At 39.0% G+C, this 15,819-nt stretch overlaps 1 protein-coding gene across 1 annotated transcript in view; it reads right to left on the reverse strand.

Moving 5' to 3' along the window:
* FAM135B (family with sequence similarity 135 member B) overlaps positions 1-5,763 on the reverse strand; it is a 126,248-nt gene extending 120,485 nt beyond the window's left edge. Inside the window, exon 1 of the mRNA XM_041479394.1 lies at positions 5,687-5,763. Coding sequence (XP_041335328.1) covers positions 5,687-5,763 — 77 coding nt within the window. The remainder of the gene's footprint in view (positions 1-5,686) is intronic.
* Positions 5,764-15,819: the final 10,056 nt, after the last annotated feature.

Here is a 15,819-nt window from a genome sequence, read left to right on the forward strand (position 1 = left end):
TTCTTGTTCTTTGTAACCTTCTGATCTTTCTTTTCTCTCTGTTCTTTTAGTATAGTTTTAATGTAATGTTTTAGTATAATATATAACATAATAAATCAACCTTCTGAAATGGAGTCAAGCCTTGTGTCTCCACACATGGGGTGTCTGCCTCGACACTCTGATTTGTCCATGACTATAGGCCAATTTGCTGAATGTTGTGGAGTGTGCACTTTTAAGGAAGCTGTTTTAATGACTAGTTATCACACTAGTGTTCATGACCAAGAGAGAAACAGTTGCTATCCCATGTGTGAAGGGCGGCTGAAGCAAACTGAGCACTTTCTTTCCCAACATATGACTCAGTCACCTCATGTTGTGTGACATGGGTGCCAAGTGGGAGCAGAACAAGTGCTGAAGCTGGACCATATGGGTTGAGGAATGGCAAGACGACATTTGGAATTCTCAGAAGCTCTCAAGTTGCTATAACATTTCTGGGCTCTCTCAACATGTGCTTGTTCCAAATTACTGTGTTGTCCAGAATTTTCCCTCTGACATTGCACATGCCTGGTTTTTACTCTATGTTAATGATTGCTGGGAACAGAGTGTGGGAAACAGTCACAAACTAGCATGTAAAGCATTATCTCAAGGCCTTGAGCAGTGTCTATCCAGGCCCCTTATTTCTGAATTTGTACTAATTCTGTGATATTGCCTTGGTTAGGCATCTTCTTAGGACAGTTGAAGTTAGCTTCTAACTCAGCTGTCTATAGGTCACCAAGTGACACAGAACAGCTACCTAATGTATTTAGGGTTGGGTAAGCCAGAGTATTGCTTATTTAAAGGAGAAAGATAATTTCTAGATACAAGAGCACCCTACTTTCCACTGACCAATCAATTACCTGTCAGTGGAGTTCACTGAGATTCTGCTCTTTGCCTGCAGAACAACCTCACCTCTGAGGCTCCACTCCATTTATTTTCAATGTTTCCCCCCTGCCACTGGCACAGGACTCCCCAGCTCTCTTCAGCAGACCCAAGTGCCTAGAAACTAAAGATGGCTATACTCATTAACCAAATGAGAAAATTGTCTTCACCAGCTGCCATGACAATAACCCATCATTCATGATTTTCATGAAGTTGCCATTGGCTACACTTCAAGACACTGATCTTTATCTTCATGAACACCTGCACTACAGCTACTTTCATGACATTAGATTTGTGCTAAACTAAGCTCCATCTTGTCAGTTCAGTGCAGCAGGTTCTCAACTATCACTGCATGACCATGACTGACTCCTGAGAGGTTTTATGCTTTCTCTTTTTTATGCCTTTTTGGTTTTTTTTAGAATATTGGATGCTGCTTCAAAGTGAAGATAATATGTCATCATGGCAAGAAAAAGTCAGTTCTGTCAATGCATCTGTTCCAAGGGACAGCACTCATTATTCTAAAAAGGCATCACTTCCATCACTTTACAATGCTTACAAGCCCTCTTCCTTTTATTTCCCTCCCCCCCTTTTTTTCTTCATTTATAATAAAGAGAATTCATGCATCATAAATGCACTAGGTAAGTATTTTCAAAATGACAGATTTACAGTCCAAAAGTGATTTGTATTTCATTTCAGGTGAGAAGTCTGAAGAAATGCATATTTTTATGACAAAGTAACAAGATTTACTTCTGTCCTACACTTTCAAATTATATGATGAGATATATATATATATTCTGACACTGACCCCTGTCCCTCAAAGGCTCTGAGAAATAAGGTCTGAACCTCTGAACACAATGTGTATTTTTCAGGTACTCATCTGACAAGAGAGGCACTGGTGGATTGCTGAACCCAGTTTGTTGGGAAAAGGAGCTGCTGCATTTTGTCTGTTAAGGAATGACTCCATGGCTAAGTACACTGAAGCCCAGTTGTCCATCTGGTAGTTAACAGGGATGTTTTGCCATTCAAAAGCTCAGTCTATTAAGTCAGAGGACCTTCTTTCCTCTGAATGCTACTGATCCCTGGTCTGGTGCTTGTAGGGTTTTGCAAGCTCTGAAACCACTCATCTTTTCTCTAGAGCAATGATGCATTCCTTTTAGAAGAAACTGGACTTCATTTTTCCACTCATTTTTAATCGTCACCACCCCTCACACACATAAACCACCAGTGTAAGTGTCAGACACTTACAAATTGCAGCCTGGAATTTGAGGATTGAGAAGACTGATAAGCAGTTGATTCAGCCCTGTGATCAGTGACCAGTGACTTACTTTGGTCCTTGTTTTATAGCACATTGTTGCCAGAATCCTACCACAGCTCAGGCACTATTTCACTTTCTTTGTGCCCTCTCTTTCCTCACAAACTCCAAATATTACTCACTCCATGGATGCAGTAATTGTGGGGTTAATTTTTTTTCCTCAGTCAAACAGATTTTGAAAAGCTTTAAGAAAAAAAGGTGAAGAAAGATTGCTTCTGACAGAACCAGACAAATCAATTAATTGATCTCCGGCAGTCAGGGATAATTTTATTTCCTACTCTATTAAGGAAAATCAGAATCAGTTAGCTAATTTCACTAGAGAAAATGTCACCAGTTATTAAGCAGCACATGATGGAAAGAATTAAAGATGGAAAATTCAAAAATGTTTTGCTTTCCAGAAATTGCATTACTTTTACTCAGCTTTTAGAACTCTGGCATCAAGTAGCATTGCAAATCCTTTGGTTTGACCAAAAAAAATGTTTTCTTCCCCTGTGGCAGCACCTACAGCATTTAACCTTTGATATCTATAAATACTGACACGGTTATATTTGTGCTCCAGAAGAAGATATATTTAACAGTAACTGACCAAACTACCTGCAACACATAATTTACTGACTGTTCCTGATATATATTTGCCAAAAACATAAAACCATGACAAATGTTCACCAAAAAATAGTCCCAATTTTTCTATAGTAACTATTCATACAGGTGTAGAAACATGATTCAAATAGCACAAGCTGTAGTTCAAATAGTTTAAGGAGCTTCCATTTCTCATGGGGAGGTAGAGGTGGCAACTGGCTGTGCATGCATACAGATTTCAAAATAGCATCCAGTAAAATCAAAAATAGAACAGGGCCATTACGAGCAGCCTAACACTTTAAAGCACTTTGTGACTTATGGACAGCAGATCATGTCCTTAATCAAGCTTGATTAACTATCACCCAGTGGCTCCAGAAGGGCTGATTCTTCCTAAATCATGTTGATTTATTCATTCCTTTATTTGAGTGGAGTGCTCTTCATGAAAAGACTGGTGGCTGGCACAGCCACACTCTCCCAAAGGGCAATGCCTTCAGAAAGACAGTTAGCCAAGACTAAGTGGGTTGGGAAATATTGCCCTTATTTCTGCAGCTGCCAAGTTCCAAACCAGAAATTTCAGCCTTTTCAGTTAGGCATACAGGAGTAGGACTATTCTGTGTTTGTGGGCATATTCAGGGTTTTTATTATGATTTTTTATTTTGTTTTTGTACCAAAATATTAAGAGGAAAAATAGATTATATAAATTATTATTAAGGCTCTTCATTTTTGTTCATACTTTTGAGGTAAAAAAACCACAGCATGCTGGGTTCCCACAGAAAATAAGATGAATTTCAATTTCTCTGCTTTTCTGATAGACAACACTTCATAAATCACCTTTCTGACTTTCATCAGGACGGAATGATATTGATTCAATTTACAAGTCACTCAGAGAAAAAAAATGTTAGTTAAAATAGAAAATACACGTCATTCTTAATTCTACCACACTTTCATCTGTGGAGACCACGTAAGTCCAAGATATTCCAGATGTCTATAGCCAATATCAACAATGGAAATATAAAAATGTCAAAATTAAAAGTGTCCCCTAGTTAAAATGAAATTTGGCAAGCTCATCCACTCCTTCTTTTCACACATTCATGCTACAGTGAAAGGGCCTGCTGAGGAGATGAAGTCAGCCAGAGGATAGTGACCAGCAAATATGAGATACAAGGATTTTGCTGGAAATGCAAAGGTTAAAATAATAGAAGGGAAAAAAATGTAATATTGTGTAGGATACACATAAAGAAAAATTTTTGCAAACAACTTAATGCAGTATAACCTATACTATCATGTGTTTAGAATATTAATCAGTAAAGCAAGGTAAGTACCAGTGGGGAAAAAAGCAAAGGTAATTAGGAACTCATTAGTGTGACAGCTGAATATATTAGCTGTGTTAGTGCTAGGCTTACCCCCACACCAGAGATTTGATCTGACTGTCAAAGCCAAGGAAAGCATTTTACAGAAATGACTGAATGCAAAATCAGACCAATACAAGAAAAAACAGGCAGGTCACCGCACTGGAACATGGAAAGATTCCTGGCTAACCTCTGAACATCCTTTTGACTAAGTCCAAAAAAACACATAGCCCACAGATGGGACTGGGTTTTCGGCTGTGAGGAAGATCAAAGACATTACAGTGATCACCAGAAACCAAGGGGAAAAAAAATTTTCTATACTTAGGTTTTCCTTCTGTTATCATAAGGACCAGAATGCACATGAGATTTTTTTTAATAGCTTGGATAAACCAAACAGCTCAAGCATAGATGTTTCTTTTTCTGTTTGACATAGTCAGAATACTCTCTAGCATAAAGTTGGTGGATATTCTCTTGGAAAGAGCAACAGAATGACAGATGCCAGCTGTTAAAACCAAATAGAGCTGTGTTTCCTTCATTCAAGTTCCCAGCATTTTCCCCACACAGTTCATCAAAGTAAATGAAATAACAAAATGCTTCTATACTGATGGAAACAGCTCTACCTAATCCATCCCAATACCTGAAACAATTCCCTGGTTTTTGTGAGGGAAATGGTGCTTGAGATAGACAAATCAGCTGTGAACCACCCCTGTGCCAAGCCAAGGCTTGAAAGAGAATATTTAGTGTTCTGTAAATATCAGTTGTGGTAGGTGAAAGAAAATAGTATTCCTCTAAATCCACTGTTTTGCATGAAGTATCTTCTTTTGACCTGAGTGTCCTGATCTTCCCCAAAAGTGCTTCTTTGTCTAATTTTTCTTCACTGAAGAACACCTGTGGGGTGCAATATGCAAGCTGAGCAACAGCTCACACCTGGCCACGCTTCTTCACAGCCTGTTTTTTTTAAAAAAAATCTACTAGGTTTTTAAAAATCTACTAGGAGGAGTGGTGCAAAAATAATAGAGGCAAAAGTTTAACTAGACCAGAGCTGTACATCTTCTAATTTATGGAGATGTGAAAAATCAGTGTGGCCACCAGAAGCAGAGCTTTAGACAAATATGAATATTCATTTTCCCTTCAGAAATGGTGGGATTCAGCTAACTTTCATTAAAAGAATATAGTCATTAGATTTATGGCCCTAAAATGAAATTGTTTGCATTATAATTCAATGCAACTATCATTTACCATGGATACTCAAAACCAGTCTAGAAGCATTTAAAACAGCCATTGTACTTATATCTGAACAGGGGCTTAAAATAATTTGGAGCATTACAACATTGTATTGCAAAAACAAGTCAGTCACTCTGAGTTTATAGTGAAAGTAATGTACATTGATCTTCCTTGACAGCAATGAAAGCCCAATGACATCCTTCTCTGCCCTGGAGATTGCATGAAATATAACTGCACTTGGCAGAAAAGAACCTGTTTTGCAATTTAACTCTTTTCTGTAGGTTGCACCTCTGTTGTCAGCTGCATATTAATGGAAACATCAACTCACCCCCTCTGGAAGAGGTCCACATTATGGAATTTGTGTAGCTCCACAGAAAACTCGACCGTTCCCTGAACCTCAGACATGGTTTTTTCAGGTCATCACCTAAATGACACATATATAAAGACATTGTAAACGTTTGAAGTATTTTACTTAACAAATCCATGAATGGATGATTTCATTTTAGTTGGAATCTTGGGGTCCATGCAAAGCTTGAAATCGACTGATATCAACTGGAGTCTTTCCAATAACATAATTTGGCTCCATCTTCAGGAAAACTCACTAAAAGCCAGATCAAAGCAGTAATTAAGAGAGGTAAGAAGTCTAATTAAGCCTGAGGACAGAATGATAATATTATGAAAAGTATAAGAAGCAAAAAGTAAATAACATATTATGTGCAAGAAGCTCAAAGCAAATTTTAATTAACTCTCTTGCTGCTCTTGTATGGGAAATTGATTTATTTTCTTCTCATTTTATGAAATGGCAGATTTCCAGGGTCAGCACAGCTCATTTCTGTAAAAGCACAGGCCAAAAAGACAAGAACCCTAGATAGATGAGAGCAGAATTCAGATTTTGCTTGTTTTTGACCCCTCCTATGACTTAAATAAAGTCCCAGAAGGGAAGCTTCTGAGGGAATATGAATAATTTAAATAATAATGAATGGAAGATATTCTTTTAAAGAAAATGCTGACAGTCATGGCACCTAATAGACCACAACAGTCAGATCAAGATTTTGAAGCATTACAGCCATTTACACAGTACATCCCATGTGCTTATTGAATCACGGAATAATTCCGGTTGGAAGGGACTTCAGGAGGTCGTGCCTCACTCAAAGAAGCAAGTTTCCAAACCAGCTCTATTTAATACACAAGTGTAGATCCTTAACATTTCCCTAATTATAGCAGAGGCAATCCAAGGACTTTTACAGCTTTTGGACAGATTTTCAATTATTTTTTTGCCCTTCCTTCCCCCCATCTCCCCTTTCCCCCTCCCCCCGCTGCAAATGTATTTCTGGCAATCTGCCAAGCTGCCTGGAAATTTTCTGTAGGATCAATGAGAGGATAAAGATTAAATTTTTTTCATTAACACATTCAGAAGCAACATTTTAGTTGTTGTTTGACAGCAGCCGAGTGCAGTCTCTGAGGAAGACTCATGTCAGGGCTCTTAACAATTCCCCTTTCTCTGACATACAGGGCATTAAAGGGATATGTAGCTCAGATGCAAAATGAAAAATTTCTCCAGAGGTGTTAATCAATAATTTTCATGGCACTCATAGATTTGACCGTGTCCTTTAATGAAGCAGGAGTGAAGAGGATTTTGATACATGAAGTCCTCAGATAAGCATTAGGCTTTAGATTTCTCAAGGCTTGCTGCTGATTAGTAATTTTCCAACTGACTGGCTTATTACACTGATTATTTTAAACTAAGGTTTTTTTTCTGGCTACCCTCTCAAGCACCACAGTTTTTCAAAAAGATCTCATTCCAGAGTTAAAAGGTTATTAATTTTTCATTCACCATCCTCAGACTTTGGAATGACAATAATGTAATGTAAAATATATGTAATATATGTCTATTACTATGAGAAAGGAAAAGAAAATTGCTAAGCTACACATCTGATACACCTCTGAGGTAAGGAACTCTACTTTAGCTTGTGTCAGGCCATGATTTGGGTGTGCTGAAGGTATATTCAAACTCTAGTACTTGTCAGAGTGAGGACAGAATAAACAAGGTACGAAAAGATCCTTCAAACTCTAGTACTTGTCAGAGTGAGGACAGAATAAACAAGGTAGGAAAAGATCCTTGAGATCATGGAGTCCAACCTATGACCTAGCACCACCCCAAACTCTAGTACTTGTCAGAGTGAGGACAGAATAAACAAGGTAGGAAAAGATCCTTGAGATCATGGAGTCCAACCTATGACCTAGCACCACCTTGTCAACCAGAACAAGGCCTTGAGTGCCACATCCAGTCTTTGCTTAAACACCTCCTGGGACAGTGACCCCATCAGCTCCCTGGGCAGCCCATTCCAAAGCCCAGTCACTCTTTCTTCCTCATATCCAGCCTAAACCTCCCCTGGTTCAGCTAAAGACTCTGTCCCCTAGTCCTGTGCGGCTGCCTGGGAGAAGAGACCGACCCCACGTGCTACACCCTCCTGCAGGGAGCTGTGGAGTGATGAGCTCTCCCCTGAGCCTCTTCTTCCCCAGGCTAAACACCCCCAGCTCCCTCAGATGCTCCTCATAGCGTTTGTGTTCCAGACCCTTCACCAGCAGCCAGACCCTTCACCAGCCTTGCTGCCCTTCTCTGAACCTGCTCCAGCATCTCAAGATCCTTCCTAAACTGAGGGATCAGAACTGGACACAGCACTTCAGCTACAGCCTAAGCACTAATGAGGACAGGGGAAGAAAAGTAATACTTTTTGTTTCCTTTGTTCCCCATTTCAACAGGAATGAAACTCATACTTTGTCCTTTTTCTTTTTGGCACAGATTAAGAAGGTGTACACACTTTGTAAGTCATGGATATGAGATATCCACCAGGTTATGTGTGAGTGCCTGTGTGCGATAGTCTTGCCTGAGTCAAAAAGCAGAGTGTGTGGGAAGCTAGTAGGAAACCATGCAAACCACAAAGCAATACTCTGACAACGTATTTAATCTTGAGGAGAGTGCTAATTAAAAGAATTGCCTTTGGCAATATATCTGCATGTTGGGCTGAGACATATTTCCCTAGACCAAAAGCTCAGGATCAAAGGAAACTCCATGCTTTTGAAGACACCAGTATAAAGAGAAGAGGTGTGAATGGATGGCCAGCCAGTTCAGCTCAGTACCAGTATTGTCAGAGACAGAAATGGTGATGTAAGTTAAGATTAACTAAAGAAAGGAAAAATTTAATACATGGACATATGCACATAGGTTTTCCCTGTATTTGCACTGTATTTTTCAAGCTTTACATCTCTCCAAAACAAATACAGAAGTTATCCCAAAAACAAAAAACAATAAGCAAACAAAAGAACCCTGTTTCTGTAACTTTATTTCCCTCATCACCAGATCACCAGAATTAAAGTGTAGACACCTGCTACACCACTTGGAATTTCCATCCACCCCAGCAGCACAGCAGAAGATCAGATCACCAGACCTACACCCCAGCACTAGAGCCTGGTACTGCAGGGAGCACCTCACAAGCACCAAAAGGGGCCTCTGGTGCACCTTATTTTCGTGGCACTTAGCAAGGTTCAAAGAATCCTGCTTAGACACATGGGTATAAATCTTCAATTCAAGAAGCTATGAAACCTGATAAAATAGCTGCAGGCACCACTGGATCAAGAAAATATTAAGTAATTAAAATGATGCAGTATTTTTTAATTTTTGTACCAGGTGCCTGCTTAAAGGAACCTTTGCATAACCCTCCAAAATATAGGGCTCATGAAGGATCTCTGATCAACTTTCGTGTGGGACAACCTTGGATTATAAATAGAGCAATAGTTGCTAAAAATAATACTGAAGGTTGCCATGACATCACTATTGTAAAGACAATAGGGAATGCTGCCAGTATTGAAGTATCCTCAGTTATCTAATAAGCAGTTTAAAGAAAAATATAGAGGTCATATTTGAGAAGACTTTAGTATATTTGGATTTCTGAAATGTCTGTTTCTATATCAAGCTCCTTGCATTTTTCAAAAGAAACCTTAAGACAACATTAATAAATATCAATGCAAAGCTGATAAAACAACATGGGAAGTGTTTTGGCCATCTGCTCCTGTGAAAGCAGTGCCATGGTCACCCTGGTCACCCCAAAGCACTGGATGGCTTCAGATGGCACTGCCACTGGCTGTGCTGTGCTGTCCTACATGCACCAGTGGCACCAGTCAGTCACCAGTTTGGCAGTTTGTCCTTCCAGCTAGAGTTGGTGTCCTAGCAAGGGACAGGCAATTTCAATTGTCACTTTACTTAGAGCAAGGACACATCAACTGAAAATCAGAATCCTTTATTCAAATAAAGCCTATGAAAAATTATATATTTAAAGACTGGAGACTGTCTCACTTGTATTTTTAAAGGAAGGCTGGATTTTACTCCCCACATCCCCATTGCTGTCAGTGGAAATACCTTCTGCATGGGAGACTGTTCAAGAAACTATACTGGCTAAATGTAACCTTTTTAATTTACAGTATTTGTACTTAATGGCATTTTAGGGATCCAGTCATCTGACCAAGCCCTTTGCCAGGAAGTGATTAGTTGATTATGTACCACAGACACCACTGTTAAAGACCTTGAAGATAAAAATCAATCTGACAATTCCCCACTGGAATAGCAATCACTGACACCCAAACAAAGGGAGCTAGGGAAGGTGAGATGGGCAGAGAGCACATTGGATAGAAGGACAGGACACTACATAATCTGACAGTTTATAGACCTTCTAGCCTTTGCATAATTACATCCAAGCAAAAAAAAAAACATATTTTTTAAACACAAACTACTTTTTCTTTTCTATTTTTTGGTGGTTTTTTTTTACCATTCTTAAGCATCTCTGATTACAGAAACATGTTTAGAAAAAGGAAAAAAAAAAAAAAGAAAAAAGAAAAAATACACCAAGGACAAAAGAATGAAATATCATCTGACCAAGGGTAATGATTCATGAACCTAGAAGCATTCATTTAGGAGAATACATTTAGGGGAATACAGCTACCTTTCAAGAAACACAGCACATACTATCTGCAGGATATCACCACTGTCCTTACTGGTTTTAAAGCATCTTTTATTTTATTGTGATTTTTTTGCAGAAGCTGGCACTTGTTTCAAGCTAGGCATTTATATCTTTCTTATTAATATTATTATTTATTAGAATTCCTTGATTAAGTGAATAAAGTCAGTGTCATGACTTTATTTTCCTCTCCACTAATGCCTTCACCCACTGTACTTCTAAGTATGAAAAGTAAGAGGAATACAATACAAGGGGACAGTAAACACACACATATGCTCTGAGATGAGAGGATTAGAAGAAGCAAACTCATTAGACAAAATCTCTTTTTCACTGTTGTTTTCCTTTTTAATTGCCCAGTTTCATGCAGCTGAACTGGATCCTAGTCCTTAGGACAGTGATTGCATCTCAGTAGGTTTGCCTGAGCATACATTAATTTCCTGAGACAAAGCATTCACAAATGTCAGTAAGTCCTTTCACTGCAATGCTGTCATTAGCTGTTCTCCACTTTACAGAACCTGTCAGCTTTTCCTGCCAGCACATCAGCAAAATGAGAGAGGTGAGGTCTTCACCTTCAAGGGGGTGTCGAAAGTTAACACCTCATTTTGTTAAAATAAATCAAGACAGTATTTCTCTTCTAAGATTTTGGGTGGTAGTAAGACATTTCCTTTACACTTCAAAAGAAGCCAATCTAAGTACAACACTAAAGATACAAAAAATGACAAGGCTTCTCAATGCCATCAGTACCCAAGTCTACCACTTGATCACAAGCCCATTTGTATCTTAGCTCTCTCCCTGAATGTCCTGATGTGTCATAGACTCATTGAGCTACATATTGCTCACCCATATGTTCCAAATCCAGATCCACCAGAGCCACTTCATTTCTAGCAGCCTGGTCCACCTGCCCCTTGTTGTCATGTTCTCCAGTGTCACAAGTGCTAGGTACATGAGCATGTGCCCTCTGGCCAGTCCATGATCATACCCACATTTCCCAGGCACTCAGGATTTCCAGCCTGAGCCCGTTGCATTATCAGTGAAAGCCACTTGCTGCATGAAGCATCAGTTGCATGGTGCCTGGAGGGGACTCTCCCTTTGAATGTCCAGCTGACCCCAGAAAACTGAGATGCAAAAGTCACCTGTGCTTCAGCACCAACTACCTCTGAAGAGGCTGAAATTCCTTCATAAGTTGCTAATATTTCTTTCTCAGCTGGAGTGTAACAGCCTTTAGATTCTTTCTCGGTTAGAGTGTGACAGGCTTTAGATCCCCCATATCCCCTGTTTCCAGACCCTAGAGGCCAGCCTGGAGTCTCTCCAGGCTCTTTTGGCCAGATGTTCCAGGTGGAACCATTATCCCTGTCTGGGTTATAAAGTACATTTTTTTTTTTACATCTTGTCATGTCTGGCCCAAATTATCACCATTTAGTTTGTTCAAATATTTGCTGCTTCTCAGCACTGCTTTTAAAGTCTTTCTTCTTAAAAAATAGAGAGAGAGAGACTATAACCAGTATAGATCAGAATATAACCTGGAGCATGCATTCTCCAAAAATCCATGACACCTAAGAAATCTTGTGCTTCTGGTTTGTTAATTGTTATTTTATTAATCACACCCCTTGAGATATGAAAACATCTACCTTGCTATTTTAGTCCTAAAATTTGAATTTTCATGTGCAGGTCCATTTACCATACTTTGTTTTATAGCAGAAATAGCTTTCAAAATGATCTGGATTATTCTTTGCTTCTCAAACACTTTCTCCCGCTGTGTTGCTCCACAAAATGATGTCACCAATGTACTGCAGGTGTTGGGAACACACATCTTGTTCCAGCGCAGTCTGTATCAATCCACGACAAATAGCAGGATTATGTTTTCATCTTCAGAATAGTCAGTTCCAGGTGTGCTGGATAGGCCTCCACGTGAAAGCAAACTGTTCCACACCAGGGAGTCTCAGCTGTCCTATTCTCAGAGTTGTCTGCCCTGTTCATCACTAGTTGGTGCCTCTGTGTCTGTCCAGCTCATTGCCACCTGGCTGTGGCTGTATGATGTCAGTGCATCTCATGAATAATTTCACCACATGGACTATGTGCGCCAGAATTCACCCTCATCTCTGGATTGAAGTCATTATAGATCACCTCCAACACAGCTGATTTCCTCAGATCCTGGATATCTCCTTCCATGTGTATCCATTTCCTCTGAGACTTTGCAAGTCTTTCCTTGAGGAAAACTGGATAAAGATTCTCCTGCCAAAGACTGAGGCTCCTTGTTAATTGTCCCCATAAGAGGGTACCAGAAGTACAATCATGCCTTCAGGTCAGAGTCCAAATACCAGATTAAACTAAAGATCAGTGTTTTTGTACCAAACCTCCCAGGCAAAACATCACTAATCACTGCAGAGCACAGCAAACTGCAAAGCCAACACCAACCTACTAAAAAAAATAAAAAGAGTACAGCACAGATCACAGAAACTGATATCAAGAACAGATGAATCAATATTGTGATCCACAAATGTTATATGTATATGTATAATTTCTTATATGTATAATTCTGATATGCAGAATTATATGTATAATATATGTATAATATGTATAATTTCTGATATGCTCTTATCAATCTATCATCTCAAGTTCTTAGAGCTCCAAAGGTGCTAAAAAAAAGTGTTGCAATTTAACCCCAGCTGGCAAATAAGAAACACACACAACTCATTCACCTAGCCCCAGAAGGATATGGGGAAGAGACCTGGAAGGGTAAAAGTGAGGAAACATGTGTTGTGACAAGAATGTTTAGTAATTCAAATATAATGTTAGTAAAAAAAATTTAGTAATTAGAGTTTTGAAAAACAAAATTAAAAAAAAAAAAAGGGTTAAACAATACCCAAGAAAGAAAAATTATGCAAATTAAAACAATTGCCCACCACCAACTGACCAGTGTCCAGCCAGACCCTGAGCAGCAGCACAGAACATCTTTACCCCTAGTTTATCTGCTGTGGAGGATGAAATACATCTGGCATCTCCCTCTAGTCAGTTGGTGTCAGCTGTCCTGGCTGTGTCCCCTCCCAACCCCTGTGCACCCCCAGCCTCCTCACTGGTGGGGTGGTGTAAAAGGCAGAAAAGTCCTTTACTCTGTGTAAGCTCTGCTCAGCAGTGATGCAAACATCCCTGTGTTGTCAACACTGTTTCCAGCAGAAATCCAACACAGCCCCATACCACCTACTGTAAAGAAAATTAACCCTCTCCCAGTTAAAACCAGCACAGGGGACATGGTACACGCACAGATGGACTAAATTATCTTCAAAGTTTTTCCAACCTAAGTCATTCTATGATTTTATGATGTAAAACTCAGCCCAAAGACTTGTTAGTCTTGTTAGACTTTTGAGTCCATGCATGTTTGTGATTTTCTGTTTGTTCTCATGTGTATTACAGTTAAGACTTCAGTCTCAGTTCTCATTTCCCTGGAAATCAAGTTACTTTCCTCCATGAGAAACCTTCTAATGCTCTCTTAGCCATGGAAGTATCAGGAATTCCTTTGTAAGGTCTCCAATCTTTACAACCACCTAACATTACCCAGCAAAATTTACAGAATGAGATAGCATCACAGATAATCCCTTGCACTCTTTTGATAAGGGTTTTAGGTTTCCAGTCTGCTATAATCCTTTGCATATTTTCTCCAGTATTGAAACCAAAGTAAAGATTTGTGATACAGGTACAAGGCACAAAACAAATACAAGGCATATAATCTTGCTCAGTCACATCTGTGAAACATGCTTTTTATCCAGTGAGTAAACATTTAGCTGGGTTTAAAATTATAGAGACTAATTTAGTTTTTGCACTATAAAGAGCTAACTCAGTTTGGATTCAAGCCCTGAGAATAATCTTCCAATATTGCAAAAAAAAAAAAAAATTGCTGTTTCATATTCTCAGGAAAATCAATATTCAAAATTTTGTCAGATGCATTAGACATATGTTCACAGAGTGCAACACCATGAGTAACTTTTCCCAAGCTTCATTGATTGCTACCACTGAAATGTAATGAGTTAGAGACACAAATATTAAAAGGTATTTTAAAAAAATTACTCATAACCCAAAGAGTATTCAAAGTGGAGCACATAAGAAAGTAGCTGTGCTATTTTATGGGGTTTTTTCCTCCATTTACAAACTCCAGTGTGATTTGTCTTTTACCATTACAACTGGAATTCACAAAATACCAGCAGTATCAGTTCACTGGAGGTAGATGACCATTCAACCTCCAGCAACAAAATTAGTGTTAAAATTAAAACCACTTGAACCCCACATCAGAAAAGTTTCACTCTAGATAAATAACTTCAAATATATGGACCACATGGGGTAAAAACAGACTGTAACTACAGGATCCAAAGAAAATCACTCAGGAAAACAAGTCAACAACTTACTTCAATTCCTTTCACATTCTGTTTGTGAGACCAATCTGCACTGGAGATTTTGTACAGATCACCAGGTCCAAGAAGGCTGAGAAGGAAGTCTGGATTATGCCTTCCATAAAGTGGTCATTTCAAAGGTATTTAGGTAGAGGAATAAATCTACTAAGAGAAAAACTCAAAAACACCAGTTTGTTCCAGAGGATTTTAGGGCAGAACTGAAGAGGGACCGAATAAATGTCAGGTGCCAGTGAGTTGCTCTTATGAGATATAAAGCCTTTGAGCTATTACACAGGATTAAATGTGAACACAGCTGCACAAATTTAGGTCTTAGGTCAGAGCATTCCAAAAAAAAAAAAAAAAAAAAAAAAAGAATGAAGAGCTGCCTCGATTTGTCCTCTGTTAGCACGTGCCTATCAGGACACCAGTGCTGAGTTCAGCTCAGCACAAATCACTATCCACTATCTGCTTACACCAGTTAGTAATAACCTGCTGTTGGTATTGTGCAAAAAATGAAGCAGCAGGGAAAATTCAGACAGAAGAGGAGGAAGAGCAAAACAGAAGGAAAAAGGAGATAATACAAACTTTCCCTTGGACTACCTTCCCACTGCTACATAATCCCCTCTTCTTCATGCCTTCCCTACCTGTTCCTTCTCTGACTTATTTTCCTTCTTTATGACTTTCAAACGAAAAAGATATTTTAAAGTTTTATGCACAACTGAGAGCTTAAATTTCAGACTCTTCAGAACATGATCATCTTCAATCTTCAGCAGTTTTTGCATCTTATTCCCACTGTTCACCTCAGTCTTTTTTTGTGATCTTCCTGTTGTCAGTCTTAGAAACACAAAATGCATCAAAACGCAGCAAGTTATTTGAAGTCTATTTAGGACACTCAGACAGAATTATCCATCATTCTCACATTTGACTGAGCTCTTCTTCCCAGTAAAGGGAGATATATTCTTCTCAGTCTGGGCTCTTTTTCTGGTTTCATACAGGAAATTAGGGCTCTTTAGGGGACTGACCTTATTTTATTTTCATGTACTCACAGAAGTCCCCCATAATTTATT

Source organism: Pyrgilauda ruficollis, unplaced genomic scaffold (genome assembly GCF_017590135.1).
Source record: "Pyrgilauda ruficollis isolate IOZ18807 unplaced genomic scaffold, ASM1759013v1 scaffold48, whole genome shotgun sequence".
Classification (NCBI taxonomy): Eukaryota; Metazoa; Chordata; class Aves; order Passeriformes; family Passeridae; genus Pyrgilauda; species Pyrgilauda ruficollis.